Source organism: Ochlerotatus camptorhynchus, unplaced genomic scaffold (genome assembly GCF_037179485.1).
Source record: "Ochlerotatus camptorhynchus isolate MF236.1 unplaced genomic scaffold, CSIRO-AGI_Acam_v1.1 ptg000151l, whole genome shotgun sequence".
NCBI lineage: Eukaryota > Metazoa > Arthropoda > Insecta > Diptera > Culicidae > Ochlerotatus > Ochlerotatus camptorhynchus.
The window spans coordinates 354,767-374,566 of NW_027040641.1; the positions used below are offsets into that span (position 1 = coordinate 354,767).

Consider the following 19,800-nt stretch of genomic DNA (forward strand, 5'->3'; position numbering starts at 1 on the left):
GGGCCTCGCTGCTTTGCTCGTTCGCTCTCTAATATGTTTTAGCCATTTGATTTATGACCGACGACCGTCGTCCTCGTCGTCGTCCCGCTCTTCCAAGCGGAGTGGAACGCAGTTTTGGCGAAGAATGTGTCCGAGACGACCCCAACCTTGAGCTGCGAGAGAACAAAAGAAGTTCAAGACTTGTCTCTTTTTTTTGTCCTATGCTGAACGCATACAGGAGAAACCTATTTTCAATACAAGTCCATCTCGAAGTCGGAATGGACCGGAATTCGAAGAGTGGTTCCTCTAAACAATGATAATGACATCTCGGGCCTGCGGAGGGCAGCCGGCCGTACAAATTTGCCTCTCTCTTATTGAATGAAAATCTGCTAGGTCACCGAACGAGATGATGATTATCATGCTCCTTCTTCGAGTTCAAGCGGTGAATCATTGGTCTAGGTCCTCCGGAAGGCAACCAGACCGGCGCGGCGGAACGGACGGGCCTACTTGAGCAGAAGAGGCACCGTTTGTTAACGAAATCTACTCTGGCTCCATCTATTGTGATTGCGAACGCAGCCCCTGCAGGTATGTGATTGTATGTGCGCATACGAGAAAAAAGCTAAAGGCAATAAACGTCATTCAACGTGTCAGACCAATCGGGGTGTGTGTAATCAGACGGATGATTTTTAAAAAACGATTTTATTGAATGCTCGAAAATTGAGGAATCGGAAATCCATTTTCAAGATTACACTCTACGGCGGCGCCCCTTCCACGAAGGAAGAGGCCAGCCAGTAACGAGCAGATGCGGAGCCGAGAGAATGATAAATGCTTTTTTAAAGTACCATAAAAGTCGTTCAAATATGCTCTCGAAGCAGCGAGTTTCGTTCGCTCGTTTGGGCTTTGGCTTAAAGAGGTTTATGTTAAACAATTTTTTAAGTGCTTCACTATGTAGGTAGATTTTCTCCTCTATTCGTGGAATTCTCCCGTCCCGTGTTGAAGTGAACGAACTGACCCTGCCCCTGGAAGATCGAGTGTGAAAATTCACACTCGTTTCCTTGCATGATTGGGCCCGTCCGTCGATCATCTGACAGATCTGAAGAGCGTTACAAAGCGTTACACTTACCTTCGCCATTGCTGGACTGAAACTCGAACGAACGGCTGCTGCTGGCGGTATTCGGCCATAGGTTCCGATGGTGTGACACTGCCGATCCGGACGAACCGATGCCGGGTCCCATTAAACGACCATTGGCGGTGGGCCCCAACATGCCTTGGCACGGCACACTGCAAATAAACAAAGAGCAACGGAAAAGCGAAATTAGTAAATCATACGCCTCCTTGTTACCGTGGCAATGTCACGTTTCTTATAAAATATTCTCTCAATCCCCTCCCAGCCGTCCGTCCGTGTCTTTGCGTTTTTCGGGGTCGCGTTAAGAAAGGGATTCCCTGTTTGTTTTCCAGTTGTTGTTTTTTTTTCCTGCGTTCCTCAAGATAAGCCCTTTTCTGAACAGCGAGGGCATGAACTCCTAACCGTTTGTTGCTGTTGTCTTCGTTTATTATATTTATTTTTTTCGCGAAGGATGTTGTGGGTTGCGGCTTTCTGACTTTCTGAACCCCCACTTCCTCTTGCCGCCACTGCACTGACTGCTGAGTTTGTGGTGAGTTCTGGCTTGAGAAAAGTGATAAAACCGAGGGCGATTGAACAAAACCGCAAGGGTGAAAAAATGTGATAATTTTGAAATTCGCACACCACTGCTGCTCGCTGCTGCTGCTGCATTTGCTGTAATACCGTTAATGAGTTCCGCCTCGAATCGGGCAGAAACGAGTTAAATAATAATTCTTTATGTAAATATTTGGGTGCAAACAGAGCTGGAAATGTTTGTTGATTGTTTTAGCGCTGCAAGAGCCATTACCGTTCCACCATCCCGGTTCGGAGTGATTTGCCATTCTGAGATTTAAGCCCAGAGTGCGGATTTGTGCTGAAACGTGCAAAGGGAAAATTACTACAGCTAAGCTTGCCATGCCATCGGTTAAAATTGCTATCTACCAATGAAATTACATGGGGAAATATCGGCTTCGGAAACACTTTTACCTATTATCGTCAGGAAGCCCTACCTTTCTCCTCTTTGTAAATGTAAGCTGGAATTTCAAGTTTTAGCATTTTTAAGGGTTTTTGAAAAACTGCAGTAGAAAGTTTTGCAATTTTCAGGCCTGATAGTGGGTATTCGTTGTAGTTGAGTAGTAACCTACGATTAAAGAGTTTGCTTTACCCTAGCAACCATTGTTCAGCTGCGTTTAATAAGCAAATAAAATTTTCATTAGTTCTTCAGTTCTCAACCAGTACACACGCGTTTATTCTTAAACTCTCGGTTTTGGGCCCAGATCTGGCCAAAAACTGCTGTTCGGACCTTCGGAAACGCTATGGAGAAGCTCAAAGGAACGCAGAATTATGCATCGTGGGAATTTTCGATGAAAATGGTCCTAATACGTGAAGGTACGTGGCGTGCGGTCAAGCCAGCGGAGAATACGGATGTTGATCTGGACATGAGCGATTGGGCGTTGGCGACTATTTGATTGAGCATAGAGGAGCACAATTTCAGCCTGGTTAAGAACGTTGAAACAGCCGAGGAAGCATGGAACAAGGTACAGGCAACTTTCCAGGATAACGGGCTGATCCGACGGTTTGGTCTCCTGGACAAATTAACTTCAATCAAATTCTCTAGATTTCTCGTCGGAAGATCTCTGAACCAGTGCAGATAAAATCATTTATTCTACACTCAATTTAGCTGAAAATGAAGACAACCTTAACAGATAGACCAACTACCTGCATGAATTTGAATGTTGACATAACAGCATTCTTTTGATCAAGGCAACCTCTGAGTATCGTAGTCAACATTTGTTTTTCTTCATTCGTGGCTGGATTTTCATTATCGCCTCTGTTGTTGTCAATATTAATATTCGTCTTCATCTTGGCGTGGATGATTTTGAGGATCAAATGCAAAATGATTATTTTCATTTTACACAAATATAGCGCTGTAGAACGTGTTGTGTGGGTGAAGGTACGTGGCGTGCGGTCAAACCAGCGGAGAATGCGGATGTTGATCTGGACATAAGCGATTGGGCGTTGGTGACTATTTGTTTGAGCATATAGGAGCACAGTATCAGCCTGGTTAAGAACGTTGAAACAGCCGAGGAAGCATGGAACAAGCTACAGGCAAATTTCCAGGATAATGGGCTAACCCGACGGTTTGGTCTCCTGGACAAATTAACTTCAATCAAACTGGACAAGTGCGAAACTGTTGAAGGAAACGTGGACCAGTTGGTGACGACGGCGGACGATTTGAGCGAAATTGATTTCCAAGTCAATAACCAATGGTTGACGTCTTTGCTCAGTGAGTGTGCTTTCCACCAGGGTTACCAAAACTACAGATAAATCTGTATTTCTAATGATTTCTCAGAGTTTTTAAAACCAAGATTCTGTATTTACAGAATACAGATTTCTAGGATTTTAACAGATTACACAGATTTTTTAATTTGATCAAACATTTAATAAATTAAACTTGAGGTGTTTAGTAACAAAACATTATTTTCACTGGAGTGCAATTTTATCATCACAATCTTTTATAGGGGAATTTACGTATTCTCGGCAACCTAAGCAGCGACCTTCTTTCTATAGCCTTTTTCTCTATGGAACGCACACATATGCAGTATTGGTTTGTTTACAATCTTTTACTGCCAGCTGCTCTAACAATTTCAGTCGAAAGAATTGTCAAAAACTGTTTTGAAACGCTTTTACAAAGCTCCAATCTTCTCTAGTGAGAGCGAGTATTGTCGGCAACCAGTTTTTCTTCGGCAACCGTTCCATTTGAACAGCATGTAAATCTGCTGTTCTATTATCGGCAACTCGAAATCAGCTACAATTTGTAGAGCGTGTGTTTCATTTCAAGAAAACCCTGCTAGATTGCTTTTTCTCAGTGGTAAAAATATAGTCAAATTGAAGCTGAAAGCATAAAGCATGCATTCAGCGAAGTGTTTTCGTGAGAAAATCCAGTGAAAATAGTGTTTCAATTTGGGTTGCCGAAAATAGTCTGTCATGCCGAAGCCGTCATTTCCCCTATCTATGCATGCTTTTTTTGCGGAATGAAAAAGGAGATTGAGAACTGCCAGAAGTATAATTTTTTGCCAATTTATGATACATATATTTTTATCTATTTTTTGTCTCTGTCAGAAAAATTGCTCAATCACTTTTCAAATGACATTTTTTAGGTATTCAATTAATAAATTATAAACACAGATATCATCACTGATTTTATGGACAAAAACTAAGATGAAAAGATTTGTTTGAACAAAAACACAGATTTCCTTTTGGCAACCTTGCTTTCCACGCGAAGCAGTAATCAAAACGTTCGAAAGGTGGTGCAGATAAGAAGAATTGTTCCTGCTTTACCTACAAGAAACCGGGAGAGTTTGCTGCTAATGGTCCTCAGAAGCAATCTTCAAGTTCCTCCAAGGGAAAAGGTAAGTCCGTGGTAACTGGAAAATCAGAAAACTTGTATTTCGATTCCGGTCGAAGTGAAAGACGTTTGGATGGTTCCAGAGTTGTCGATAAACCTGTTGTCGATAAGCAGGATTTGTGCGAAGAATATGAATGTTTTGTTCAAGGACGATGGATGGCAACATTGTTGTTCCCGGTATGCAAGAAAATGGTATGTACAGGCTGGACACCAAGAAATCGGAGAAATCGTTTCTGGTGGCTGACACGAATTTATGGCACCGAAGATTAGGACATTGGAACCAGCAAAGTATGCGTAAATTCGTTACGATGCTCGATGGAATGCAGTTGCAGATGGAATCCATGGCGGACTTCGTTGCTTACGTTCAAGGTAAACACACAACGAGCTCTTTTTGTTCTAGTTACTCACACGCACAAGATTTGCTGGATTTGGTCCCTTCCGGCGTATGCGGTCCGGTCGAGATACCTTCAATCGGTGGAAGTCGTTACTTCGTTACCTTTGGCGACGATGCCAGCCACAAAGGGTTTTTGTACTTTATCGAGTCTAAAAAAGAAGTCAAGGAGGTTTACGACAAATACATGGCTGGTACTGCGAACGGATAACGGTACCGAATATGTCAACTCTGTTATGAAGAAGAGCATGGAGAGGGATGGAGTCATTCATCAAAAGACGTGTCCTTACACTCTCGAGCAGAACGGAATAGCGGAGCGTATGAACCGTACGCTTGTCGAGAAAGCGAGATCGATGATGAACTACGTTGGACTACCGAGGAAGTTCTGGGTGGAAGCCATGTCTACTGCAGCATATCTCGTGAACAGATGTCATATTCGTACACTCGAATCATAAACGCCAGAAGAGGCGTGGAGTCAGAAGAGACAGAAATTTGATCCAAAATCCGTAGAAGGCATTTTCGTTGGATATGCCGAGAATTCGAAGGATTTCCGAGTAAACAACCAGGATAAAAAATAGGTTATCATCAGCAGAGACGTGGTGTTGAACAACGAAGAACGAGCGTTCAATCCGACAGCAACCAGTGAACCGTATCAATCTATTGAGTTCATGGTGTTGCATTCTTGGTTAGAAGCTGACGACCATCAACTTATCGAATTCAATGCAGAGGTGCATTCCAGTCTCTCAACCGACGGGATAGTGCCTGATCTCGAGCTCCCACCGCAACAAAATTGATCAGCTGATGAGCAGCAAGGATTTAGGCGCAGCGGTCGGGAGCGCCAACCCCAGGAAAGTATACAGATTTTAAGTGCTTTAGTTCAATTACTGACCCTGATGATTTCACAGAGCACATATCGATGATTTCCGGCGAAAGGCATCCTGAGACGACAGATGACCGTGACAGCTATGCAGGCGACCAGATCGAGAGCAAGGCCATGTGCGAGGAGATTCAAGCGTTGAAGGAGAATGAAACCTGGGTACAGACGCATTTGCCAACGACTGCTCTTTTGCAATAAATGGGTATACTATGGCCAGGTGGAGCAATTCAAAGCACGTCTGCTAGTGAAGGGCTGCTCCCAGAATTGATTTCCCAGAAGTGTATGCTCCCGTTGTGAGCTACTCGACGATCCGATACCTGATGTCACTGGCGGCCCAACATGGATCGTGGATCAAATGGACGCAGTAACCGCTTTCCTACAAGGGAAGCTGACGGACGACCCATTATATACAAACATATATACAAACAAATTCGTATAGAATGCAAATAAATGGCTTATACGTACAAAAGTGGAGACCATATACGTGCATATTTTAATTTAATTTTAAACGAGTTGATTTAACATCATATACGATTTAATCTGTAATAACAAATTCATTTTGAAAAGTTTTACGATGTAATCCGATTTAATTTGTGATACAGTACGACGGAAAAATGAGTCATCGCATATAAGACGGAAATTTGCATTCTATACGATTTAGCTTCAACATAATGCGAGGGATGCCATTCTTTTATGCGATTTTGACTTAAACTGTAGCAGTTTACGATACTGTCTGTACATTGTTATACGACTTCTGGTTGCCTGGGGAGGTTATCTACATGGAGCAACCAGAGGGCTTCATCCAGGATCAGTCTAAATTGTGTCGATTGACGAAAGCACTTTACGGTTTGAAACAGTCAAGTCGGGTTTGGAATCTTCAGCTAGACGAGGCACTACGTGAATTTGGATTAGAGCGTTCGTTATTGGATCACTGCCTCTACTTCAAGATCGATGGAGATAAAATGAATAAATAGAAAATAAATCATTTTGAAAAAAAAAAGTGCCAAGTTCACTTTTTCAGTTTGATGCTCGAAGTGTTAGTGTTTGCAAATCTAGCGTTCCGAATCATGAGCCCCTAACTCGGCTGCTTTAACATTTTTTGGTGCGCTTGATGTTGCTTCTGCTAGCTAATGCATCCTTTTAGAATATTATACTGGAACGATTTTGGAAAATTGGTTCACTTAGCTGTAGTAATGCGGAGAGAAAATGGATGAAGAGAATCGATCATTGGGGTTAGGCCCTTATGATTCTGAAACCATTTGCCGAGTTAAATTTAACTCGTGGTTAAAAGTGACATTTCGAAAGTTATTTTCTATGTTCGAAAATCCCCGTGCTGTCGTCGATCGATCGGTTTTCAACCCACGGTTGTCAAACTTTAACTTCTTGTCTGTCAGAAATAACAAAGCTCGGATAGCAGGGTTCATCGATAACTTTCCATCAGTCAAATTTTAACGAAAAGTTAAAATAATCCACCAAATGGTTCAGAACCTCAATACACACTGCCCAATAAGAGCAACTTTGACTTTTGGCACTCTTATGACTGTTTAAGTGCGTGAGGATTTTTTTTTGCTTCATTAACACCGTTATTCAAAGGGGAACTAACATAACGGTTAAGCTAAAAATTGTGACACCAAAATCAAAGCAAAGCGCTCCTAATGATTTCGTTTTCTACGGTCACAAAGATGCAGCAAATTTCGAACGTGTGTAATATGAACGTTTGCTGCAAGAGTATAGAATGGGAACACGAAAACCGGTTCACCATTCACTCACGACGACGGTATGGTAGGTACCGTGCGCGGCTGGGTTTGTGTAGCTTTTGCACCCTGGAGCTAGGAGCATTCAGGAACACGAACGAACGCCCGCCTATCGATGACATCAGTAGTTGAAATCGGATTTTTTTTTTCCTTTCGTTCCTATGCCTCTTCGGATTCGGAACGGGGTTGACCAGCACTTCGAACAGGGGGCCGATTCAGCAGTACCTATAGATCGAGGGTAAACTTAATTTGATGCCGCACGAACGGAGAGGTGCAGGAGAAAGAAGCAAGAGCGGTTGTAATTTAGTGAACCGTGTTCGATTTCGTATTCACGAAACGGTAATTGACATTTTGATGATCCTCGAAAAGAGGAGGGAAATTTGAAATTAAATCGATAGGAGTAGATGTTGGGATGGTGCTTCCAGTGGGAGAAGGGTTCGGAACGGAGGGTTCTTAGATATGTACTGATGTTGTAATATTTGAAATTCAAACATGGGCTCTTAAAATTTCTAGAGAATAGAAAGTTTTACGGGTTGTTCGTCAAAGCGAGTCAAGGATAGTTGTTTGCAATAGCTGTTCGAAAATAATTATAAGATTAGTTGCTAAATAGTGTAAGTTGATTGAAACGATCATTTTAATTCAAATTTCGTGCAGCATTCATACTGAAGCATCAGGTATGTAATCAATCAATCATTCTTATACCGTTAATTCATGTAACATAACGAAAGAGTGGATGATTAGTAATTCCCATTTTATTTCAATAACGGGTGATAACTAAAAAATGAGAATTTTCATTTGGGCTCATGCAAAAACATATGTTTCAGAAAAGAAAAAGTAATTTATTTCAAATGAAGCTACGACACGTTTCCACAAAAAAATTAACATTTCAATAAGGACCGTTATAAGCTGATGTGAGAACATGAGTGTTGATTAAATCGATTTTACGAATGCAAGTTTTGATTCGGTTTATCAGCTGATTACAATTCCTGGCCCTCCAATTGTTTTTGTACACTCATATTTCCAAAAAAAATCTTCAATTGGGCGACACTGAGGCAAGTTTGTTGGATTGCGGTTGTTTGGTACACACTAGATATCCACAACACGTACAGCAAAACATCACATAGATGCCCTTATTCACACTTACTATTCAGCTTGAACCGGGTACTTGGGACTCCCACCCGCGGCAATGGTCAGCAGACGATGCTCTGTGCGTATTTATTTAGTATGTATTTAGTAGTATTTGGATACACAAAATGTTTGAAGCCATGCGTCATCAAAACCATAATTTGCATCACCACAAATACACTTTTCAACAATCTTCAACTGGAACGTACTTTTTCTCTAGTCATTTTTAAACAATTCCTCCTCCAGCGATTCCAACAACACAATAACTAAATATCACTTTTTTTTCAAGTCACTCTGTGCACAAAAGCAATGCGCATCGCAAAAACATAACAATAGATCAGCGCGGTCGAGTCACACCGGCAACAAAGGGAAGCGAGAGCACACCAGTCACCTAAGCAACAGGGGGGGTGGGGGGGTAACATCAGCACAAACCATTCCAAATCAAATTATCGCGCCTAGGACACAAAACTATTCAAATGCGAGTACCGAAAAACTACACGCCATCACAAAATAAAATAAAAGCAAAAATAAACAACCATCGAATTTTTATTAATTTTTTAAAATAATCAAATCTAATACAAACGCAGCCAGTACGAGAAAGCATCCTGGAAAATGGTTAAGTTAGATGAGGTCTAATCATTTTTCTTGTCTAATTGATGTTTACAGCATATCTGAGATATGATATAAACATCAATACGGCCAGGCCTACTGCGTTGTATTTGCCGCAAAGATGATTCTTGGAAATGAATGGGAACATTTCTTGAATCTACAGGGGTGGAAGGATGCGTGGACATACCGTACCAAACGCTCCGAGTTACTTTGTGTAGTTGTGTGTAATGTGTAAATATTTGTACAATATTGAAGAATCATAAAATAATGCAATGGAAGGATCTTACCGAATTTTTTCCTTTGTTGGTAATGATTCTTTTGCACTTAAAAGATTCGTTGGATGCATCCGCTTACTTGTTTATCATGGGTCTTGGGATGCAGTTCCTCGTCATTGCTCGTGGTTATGTTTAGTGATGTGATAGAGATCATTCCTTTCACTAGAAACTACGACTTTTCTAGCAGTTAATAATGTAATAGGATGCTATGTTGATTGTTCAATAACTCTTAATTGCTTGTAATACTTATGAATATTTTAGGTGGACAAAAAGGCGAACTAAGAGGGGGACGCCTGAGCTTTTCCACATTTATATTGATGTGAAGCAGCTGTAAACTCTACACACCTAGAAAAAATCATGTAAATTTAGGTGCTCTGAGAGTGACATATACGAGCGTCAAATTTGACATAAATTTGAGTTATAACAGATGCGAAATATAGCTCAATCAAACGCACTTTTCTTCGAACAACGAATTTTTCAGTCACGGAGCACTTAATATTACATGATACGTTTGTTTACGTCTCATCCTTTATGTCGAAGATGGATTCCGTCACGTGTAAAATGAGTTATTTCTAAGTGTGTAGAGGGAATTTATATCTGTATCTGTAAGCAGATTGATTTTGTTTGCTAACCTGGTTAAAATGACATATTTAATTAAATAAATTTTAAATAAATCGTCCAGCTCAAACCATTGTAGGGGACCATCATCATTCTATTATATGTTGGATGTGGAGAAAGGTTTGCAGCAGGGATCGTTCTTTCATTTTCATTTTCATTTTGCAGCGTTTGGTGGGGCAATGGGAGCGCAAGTCAATCCAAAGCCGAGGATAAAGGACGGGTAATGGCTGAATAGTCTATGCGGACCACTTGAACGCCATGTGAAAAGGAAAGGATTTAAGAGGCCGGTTATTGGGGGGTTTTGAGGAAATGACATATAGTGATGCTAAATGTAAAGAAACCGAAAATCCATCTCCCACTGATTCATCCTTTCACATGTATACCAAATTGATATTTTAAAGCAATAATCAAAATAAACAGACAATACATGAAAAGGCTAGTTGCCACTTGCTTTATAGGCTAGTTGCCTCCCTAAGCGGACCCTCCGCATCCTAACTCTTCAGTTAATCCACTTAATGCTACTAGGCTGTCTAAATTTTCTTATTTAAGTTCGTTTGATGATTATGATATCTCTAGTCTAATTTAATAAATAATTGAAATTTCTAATCTACCTACCATGCTTTATTAAGTACCTGCACTTGTGAATGTAATCTAAAATTTTACGTGTTACAAGTTGTTTTTGACTTTGACCTATATTTAATATATATTAGTTCGTCCCAGGTAACACCTTCAAGTGACTAAAATGCTTCACTTTGAAGTTAGTTTCCTAGCTGATTTTTAAATTATATAGGGTATATGCTCCAAATACGCTCACACGTTTCCACTATGTCGTCCCACAAAATTACGTATGGATATGTCACAATCGAAGCACGCCACAATGGAAATTCCGAGCCATAGTTCAAACACTTATCCCAAATCAAAATGAAGCACATATAAGATTAGTTGCAATACCATGTACAAAAATGTTTAACATTGTTCCCTGAGTAATACCTCAATGAAAACAACAACGAAAGCTTGTCACGCAAGTAGAAGGAGCACTGTTGGGCACTTTCTGAAATATTTCAATAGTATAATTCCCTTGCAAACCCAAATAAATCTATCTGCGTAAAAATAAATAAAATAAGAGTGATTTGCGGCAAAACCCACCAGTATCGCACCCAACGTCAGTGCCTATACGTAAACGTACTACAACGCGGCTTTCAAATAAAGGAGTAACAAGTGTGATACTATCACTTCAGGCTAGAACTTTGGTTCTCTTATCCAATGGTTCATCAGAGAGGGGAAGCTCAGTAATCCTCATCGCATGCTCATGACGCTATTCTGTCACGGCATGAGCCAACAATGCCGGACCTAAACCAACCGTCTCCAACGCTCCACTATGAAGCATAAGATTAGGCCCGCCCACCAACGTCCAGGTTAAAAACTAGCCAAGGGGAGGTTGCAGCAGGGATCGTTCTGGGAAACTAATACTGATTGAAGCGATTTATAATTGAAAAGACCTAAACTTATCTTTGCTTGCTTCTTCCGTCATGTTACATAGAGGAACCTTGCAAATACACCTACTCCAGGCTTTCGACTATCCCCAATGGGTGCACATTTCGGGAAACAGAACTCAACGAAACATCCATATTGGCAACCCTCTGCTTCGTGCCAGCTGCTCATGCTACTCGGCAAGAGCTTTGAATCTCACTCATCTGGCACACAATTCACACGCGTATCTATTATTAACTTTTCAACATTGATTTAAATGCTTCGCGACATTTTGCAAGCAATACAGACATTAATTTAAAAATTGATAAATCAGCGGAAGAAAAACACGCAGCAAAAATTCACACGTCAGTCTTCAAGTGCGTATCTGTCAATAAGCTATTCGTGTACGTCGACGCAGCACGCCAAATTCAATTCGATGGCGTTTCCTTAACCTCAATCTACCTGTGCACCAACTCTCAAAACATAAACAATTATCAAATATTGCTTGCAATGGATAGATATCGAGTAAACTAGAAGATTAAATGTATTTTCAACCGATTCGAGTATGAATATGGCATTAAATCTGGTTTTGAAAGCTGGTGCACAGGTAAAAAGTGAGGTTACGGGACGCCACTGATTACTATCATGGCACATATGCTACACTGCTAGCGACAGAACATTTTCGTACAAAGAGGCAGACAAGACCAGCGGTGCACAAGACAAGACAAGAGTCATGTAGAATGTTGCTGATTTCTGGTAAATTACCGCATTTCTCGATAACTTTTTCAAAGGGACGTATCAACTTTTGTAAACAATGCATTTGATCGTCGATTTGGCATAACTGGTAGCTCGCCCACGCATGTTAACACCACCATCAGTTAGGGACAATTTTCCCTACCTGCTAGTGGTGTTAATAAGCGTGTGCGAGCTACCAGTTACGCCAAATTGACGATCAAATGCATTGTTTACAAAAGCTGATACGTCCCTTTGATAAAGTAATCGAGATTTATTTGTTGTTTATTGCATGGAATTAAAAGAGAAGGATGAATGCTAACCACTCATAAGCAGAGATGTTAAAATTATGCATTAATATGGGAGTTGATAATCTACTGTCACGCGCAAGTCTGCAGCTAAAATTTAATTAAAATAAACTGTTTGAAAAATAAAGGGCTGCGACATTTTACCTATTCTCTATCTCCGGCATTCTCTTGAAATGTAAATATGCTCGACCTCTCATGTGCTGGCTGTTTTGTTTCGCTCTGGACGATGGCTTTGCAAAAAAAAAATGTACATTTTCCACCACTGAACACTGGGCCAGGAATGTACTCTAACGGAGCAAAATTAATAACTCAGAAAAGAAACGGTTTCGCGACTTGGTGTCTTCAGCAAAGTTTCTCATCATAATAAGAACCATCTATTGACATAAACAAATAGTTCAAAACTCTTCCGCAAAGATGGCGCCACAATATAACTCGAAAACAGTAGGCTGTGGAGTTTTGACTTCTTCAGAAGAGTTGTTTATTTTATCTTTGTCTAGGACTTAAAGTCTTCAAAACGCCATTTCAAAGCATTAGAAAAAGTTCTAGAAAAAAAAACATGTTTCTCTAAAAAATCAAATTTTGATATTTTGTTTATCGAATATTGCTTATTTTTTGCCGGAGATTTCAGGTTGCTATTTTTTGCGGAAGAAACAGAAGAAAAAAAAAACATATTTTTGCCACTTTTTCCTTTAACTCCATAAAACTCGAAACCAGTAGGCTGTGGAAATTTTACTCAAAAGAGTTGTTTATTTTATCAAGATACACAACTTTGCCGGAGACATCAAGTCTCCAAAACGTCAGAGAAAGAAGTTAGATTGTGGCGCCATCTTTGCAGAAGAGTTTTGAACTATTTGTTTATGTCAATAGATGGTGCTTAAAATCACGAGAAACTTTGCAGAAGACACCAAGTCACGAAAATGCTTCGTTTCGGAGTTATTAATTTTGATCCGCTAGATTGCATTGCTGGCCCAGTGTGCACTGTAAAATACTGGAGGGTTGAAATTCCCCATCCACTGTTTTAAATCTCTTTTTCTTACTCTCCACATTTTAAGACGAGGTTTTTTCGAGTCTAAGAGACTAAAGGGTGGAACGGTCAAAAATTGGTCGATTTAAATTTGCCGAATTTTTCTATATCCTGCATTTAAAAACCTTGAACACCCCTCATTTTGCAGGTCTGTATGTACGGAATGTTGATTCAATTTTGTTTTTGCCATTCTACATTCAGTTGTCAAAATGGCGTCGAAGCAAGAGGAACAGCGTATCAAAATTTTGCTCGCGCATAAGCGAAATCCAAATTATTCCCACGCAGATTGATTGCGTCAGAAATTTGATTACGATGAAATATACGTCAAGGCGGATTGCAAACAGCACCCAGGTCAAGAGTTTACACGGCTACCGGAAAAGGAAACGTTCAAGATAAGTTTAAGCAGACAAAGTTGTCAAAGCTCCCGAAAAAAAAAACTTGGTTGGCAGGCAATTTGCACCTGTGGGCTAAAAAGTGAAATTTTCCTGACAACTGGCATTGTAAAAACCAAGATATTTATGAAAAGAAAGGTTTGCAAAAACGATTGTTGCCTTTTTTGAAGAAACACAGTTGTTCCGTGCTGTTTTGGCCAGACCTCGCTTCCCGTCACTACGGGAAAATGACTCAGAAACGGTATATTGCCAACAACGTACTCAAAGACAAAAACCCTCCAAACTCGCCGGAGGTGCACCCACTTAAAAACAATAATTGCGCAATCGTTAAGCGGAACCTCAAGAAAACACAGAAAACAGTTGGAAATGAGAAACACTTTGAAGCAAATTGACGGTCAGCATCGAATAAGGTTGATACAACAGTCAAACGCAGTGGCGTCTCCTTAACCTCAATCTACCTGTGCACCAACTCTAAAAACATTATAAATTATCAAAATATTGCTTGAAATGTATATATATATTTATCGAGTAAACTAGAGGATTAAGTGTATTTTTCAACCGGTTCGAGTATGAATATGGCATCAAATATGGTTTTGAAAGTTGGTGCACAGGTAAAAAGTGAGGTTACGTGACGCCACTGGTGAAACGTAAGCATGACAGTTCGCATTTGGAAAATCGGAAGCCTAATCAAATGATTTTCCTGTATTTTGTATACATTGAGCTTCAAAAAGAAATGGAGTTTGATCATTCATACAATAACATAATCAGTGTGCTCTTAATCTTGATTGACCCATTTTCGACCGTTCCACCCTTTAATTTATCGGTGCATCCAAAGCAACAATTTCGATCATTTTTTAGTGATACTGCCAAGCGGTAATCAACTCTGCACACTGTGCTGAAACACAGCATGGCACACTATTCGGCTCTTTAGGACAAACGTTGACAAGTAGGATACAATCAACATGATATAAAACGGCATCACTGTCTAGAGTTGACGTTTTGCCAATCGTTGCTAAGGTTGACTTCTTTGTTTACTCCATTCGGGTTCGGATTCCAAGGAAAAATGCTGTGAGTATTGCCTGCACCTGTCTGCACCACGAAACTATGTTTATCTCATCCGATTCGTAGCGAAAAAAATCTCAGCGGCTCGTGGTTTCGTCCAGAATAGCTTCACGCCAACAGCGTTCTCCCACACCATGGTCGATCGAGAGGTTCGATACGACAGTCAAGATGGCCAAAAAGGGTTCCCTCCAGCTACGGTTGGTAAAATGCCTGTAAGATCGTCCAATTCGACGGCACGGTGCGGAATGGAATCGGTGAACTGAACGGAAAAAAAAAATCCTCTGAACGACGACAATATTGTGCCAGCTGCGGAGGATTTTTGTTTTGTTTTACAAGGTTGTTATGCAGACCAGACGATAAATAAAAAAAAACACACATCATAGGGGGTGTGGGTGATGGGTTTTGTATTTCGGTCAGGTTTGAATCCCGGTCTTGCCAAGGGTCTTCCGGGATGTTAAATTAAATCGTTTTTCCTTAGGTATCCTTGCCAGTCATTGGTTTCAATTGGTATGGACTTCGCTGGGAAATCCACAGGACTTTATAGGGATGTCCATACAAGCCCCAGTACTTATTGGGGGATGTCGATACGTATTAACCCCAAATATCTACCATTCAATGCTCAATCTCGAAAGTGCATGACGAATGACGACACTAAGTAATTTACTGTTCGGCAAGATCCCATGGGCGTGCAGATGAACAACAACAACCACAGGGTACAGTTGAACCAAAAATCAATACGAAACTAACGATTTTAAATTGACTCACTACTTGACTCAAGCTGACTGGTCTCAAGCAAATCGATTAACGTACCCCATTCTAGTATAAATTCCAGTACTACACTATGTTTGTTTTGATTCGCTATGAAAGTTTGACAGATAAAATGAGGGGTTCGTGGATTTTCCTATGTTTCGAGGGGTGAATCGATTAGCTTGGGACCGAAGATAGTACAAGAGCTGAGCCAAAAAGTTGAGCTCGTTTCTTCGGGACCTTCTGGTCTTAGAGTTACCTCTATGGTTGAACTACAGATGCGAAGTTTATCTGGATCGTGCACCATTTCCGAGGCATGACAGATATGAAGTGGGAGGACATTTCATGGTTTTCACTGGTGGTACATTGGCTATTGGTTTTTATTGGTGGTACCTTGTGAAAAGTATCACATCTGCAAAGGATCGTGAACTTGATAGGCTTGAATGTGTGTAATTGGGTGCTGGTAGGAGACATCACAATCTGCGATACGATAGGCTTGGGTGATGTTTTCGAGGTTGCGTAGTTCTGAGTCGATCAGTTTCGAGAATGTTGTTTCTAGGGTGGGAGTGAACTTTCGTCCGTTCGAGTTCTGGGTTTGATTTTGTCGGAAAGCATTTTACCAACAATCGATACAAAACTAACGATTTTAAATTGGCTCTCTACTTGCTTAGCCTATTGGACCCAAGAAAATCGGTTAACGTACCCTATTCTAGTCGAAATTCTAGTACTACACTATGTTTGTTTTGATTCGCTATGAAAGTTTGACAGATAAAATGAGGGGTTCGTGGATTTTCCTACGCTTCGAGGGGTGCATCGATTAGCTTGGGACCGAAGATGGTACCAGAGCTGAGCCAAAAAATTGAGCTCGTTTCTTCGGGACCTTCTGAACCTCTATGATTTTACTGCGAGCTGGTGAAAATTTCGTCCACCGTCCGTTTCTAGTGGACGGGGGGTCATATAGGTTGTATTCCTCTTCCACTCTCATTCTAATGAGAATGAAGCTTAATATGTGCCATGAACCATGGTAATGAATGAGATAAATTGAAAATTTAAACACAATGACAAAAGTCTAACTTCAGGGTTGCCAAACTCATGGGATGTTGACACCTTGATTGATACACTTCGGCCTACTTCGGAAAGATCCGCACAACGCTTGGCACAGCTTTCGGCACTGCCAAAACTCTTGGCACAGATTACGGTGCGCAGAGTTGAATACCCCTTGGATACTGCTTATTTGTCAAGCCTCGATTACTGTACCTTTACAGTGTCAAAGTCCTTTGTATAATTTACATAGTGTCAAAAAAAATAAAGTCACAAGAGTGGGGACCGATTAGTCGCGGTTTACACGAGGTTGGCAACTGCAACTGGTTAACATGGCGGACATTTCAGATCTTTTGGAAACAAGTTAGTAAAAATGAGTTCAATAACAATTAATTTCCTAAGCAACCGTTCAGAACTCAGCTCCTGCAGACAACCAATTCGATACTACATAAAATAGAATAAGAAAACAGCCAACATCGATGCGTACTCGTCTGCTAACGGCGGCAGACAGCCAGGCAGGGGGTAATAGTTCTGTTTCTGGTGTGTTTGTGTGTGCCTCGCTCTGTGCATTGTTACGGAACATAATGATCTGAGAAATATCACAAATTAATGGCTCCGGCTGTGACTGTCAGCCAGTGCCAGCAATACTCGCTTCGCTTCGCGCTCCGGACTAACACCGATCAACGGAAGGTACGGAATGGGTCGTGTATGTAAGTGCAGTGAAGTAGGTAGCACACTAGCAAGCACACGCATCGTTGATCCTGAGTAATAGCGAGCAAATGGACGAACACTCGGACGGGACAATATTCCCTACCGACGACGACGACGACGACGGCTTCCTCGTCCGGTTGATGAACGAACGGGGAACATGCAGGAAGCACCGTTTTTATGAATGTCACTTTTTTCGGAGTCCAACAACATGTAGGAGTTGTATGGAGTAATAACACAGAATGCTTAAAACGATAAATGTAACAAATAGCCCATTAAGGGCCGTTTTGTAGATATATGCTTAATGAAAGTTTTGTGTTGTTTTCGGGTGTTGTTGCAGTTCTGGCGCAGTCATCAAGGGTGTGGGATGTTCAGATGGCAATGGATTTATCGTGAATCGGGAACTTGAAGGGGATTTGAAACACAAAATTAAAAGCCGAAGGAACAATATCCAAAGCATCGCGATGCATCGATTTAATCAGAATGCCAATCAACGGCTTGTTCTCCCACAACAAACTTACGTAATAAAACAACCCGTGCCACACTGACTGGAGGAGCCACCACAGCAACCCGAAACGCAATTAAATTAAAGCAAAAACATACCTCAAAATCGTTATTGCCCTGCTGTTTGGGCAAATAATGATGATATGATTATGGTACGCACACTGCTGACCCCCCCCCCCCCCCCTCCAATTTCGCTCCATCATAGCCCCAAAATCGTGCCAATACGCCGTGAAACAGCACAAGCAGCACTTTTTCCTGGTTACTCCGGGCTGGGTGGGTAATTATTATTTATTTACGCATTTATGCTCTCGCAGTTGGCGTTGCCTTATTATTCCGGAAGAAGTGGTGCATCTCGTGTCTTACATATGGTTCAAAATTTTTCAGCAACACGGTAGCACACCCTACGACGACGACGACGACGACGAGCCGATTCTGCAAAGGGATAATTGAGAGCTGAAAAGCGAAAAAAAAGTGCCAGGCACATTTTTTATCATTATGTTGTGCTACTGCTGCTGTTGCATGAAGTCCATGCGAAGTTAATCTCGGTTCGGTATTCTCTCTAACCATATGGTTTACATGAACCAACCAACCAGCCAAGTCGTCATCAACGCTGTTCGTACACCTTTTGGGGAGGATGGCAAAAAAGCATCACCTCTGCTCAGTTAGGGAACGATGGTGATTTGCGGCAGCCGGTGTTCCCAATCGACGAGCGACGTGCGTGGAGTTTGTACTAACAAGCGAAAGATGCTTCTACTTTATGACTTTATCGAAACGTTCCTTCGGGTCGTTTGTTTTTGTGATAGTCGGAAGGAAAACAAACATAGTGCTCTCAATTGGAGCTGATCCAAACTTCATCCAGGCTGGTTTGAAGGTGACTGACGATTAGCAGTTAGGTTTTGAATCAGCAGGCACGCGACCGATACCCGAGAAAAAAAAAACCTTCAGTTCAGTAGTGTTGATCAGCTTTAGCTTTCTGCCAGTGATTGCCATACAGGTCGTTTAGGTATACCTTAAACTCGTTTAATTTCAATTCTGGATTCCCTGGAAATATCAAAAAATTTCATCCAGGGATGGAAGCTCTACACAGTACATTGCAATGCAGTCGCCCATTGTTTCGATTCCTTGATCTCTTAAATAACATATCCTATTCTTACACACTAACTTACTTTATTATCCATGTTATGATGACGATAATTGTCTACCATTGTAGCACGGAAACAAAGTCCAATAGCAGTGGGCGCTCCTCACTGTTTGATTTGATCAAGCTTAATAACCTCCGATTGTCTTCAACATGTTACTGTATGAAGGGCCAAAACGGATTTGGTGAATCGATAGATAATTTCAACTATACGCCTCCACGGGATGATAGAGAATCTCCTTCCAGCCACATGATCATCATACAATTGGTCAAAAAACGAGCCGTCCGACAGAAGGATACCCCAATGTTAACAACAGGGAGTTGACAATTTCACTCTCCCCACCCATTTCGCTTCAATCGGGTGCCTCTCCCGTACCCAGCATATAGACTTCTCTGACGTTTGTGAAAGGCACAAATATTAGTGCACAACTTTGGGTGAATTAAAAGTTTTTTTGCATTAATACTTATAATTTACCCCAAGTTCTGCACTAATATTTGTGCCTTTCACAAACGTCAGAGAAGTCTATAGTGTTTT

At 41.1% G+C, this 19,800-nt stretch overlaps 1 protein-coding gene across 4 annotated transcripts in view; it reads right to left on the reverse strand.

The window, feature by feature from the left end:
• The window catches only part of wge (winged eye), a 217,439-nt gene that overhangs the window by 131,862 nt on the left and 65,777 nt on the right, over positions 1-19,800 (reverse strand). For all 4 annotated transcript variants that reach the window (XM_065221976.1, XM_065221975.1, XM_065221974.1 and 1 more), the window contains exon 3: positions 1,103-1,260. In XM_065221976.1, coding sequence (XP_065078048.1) covers positions 1,103-1,244 — 142 coding nt within the window. In that variant the 5' untranslated portion in view covers positions 1,245-1,260. The remainder of the gene's footprint in view (positions 1-1,102; positions 1,261-19,800) is intronic.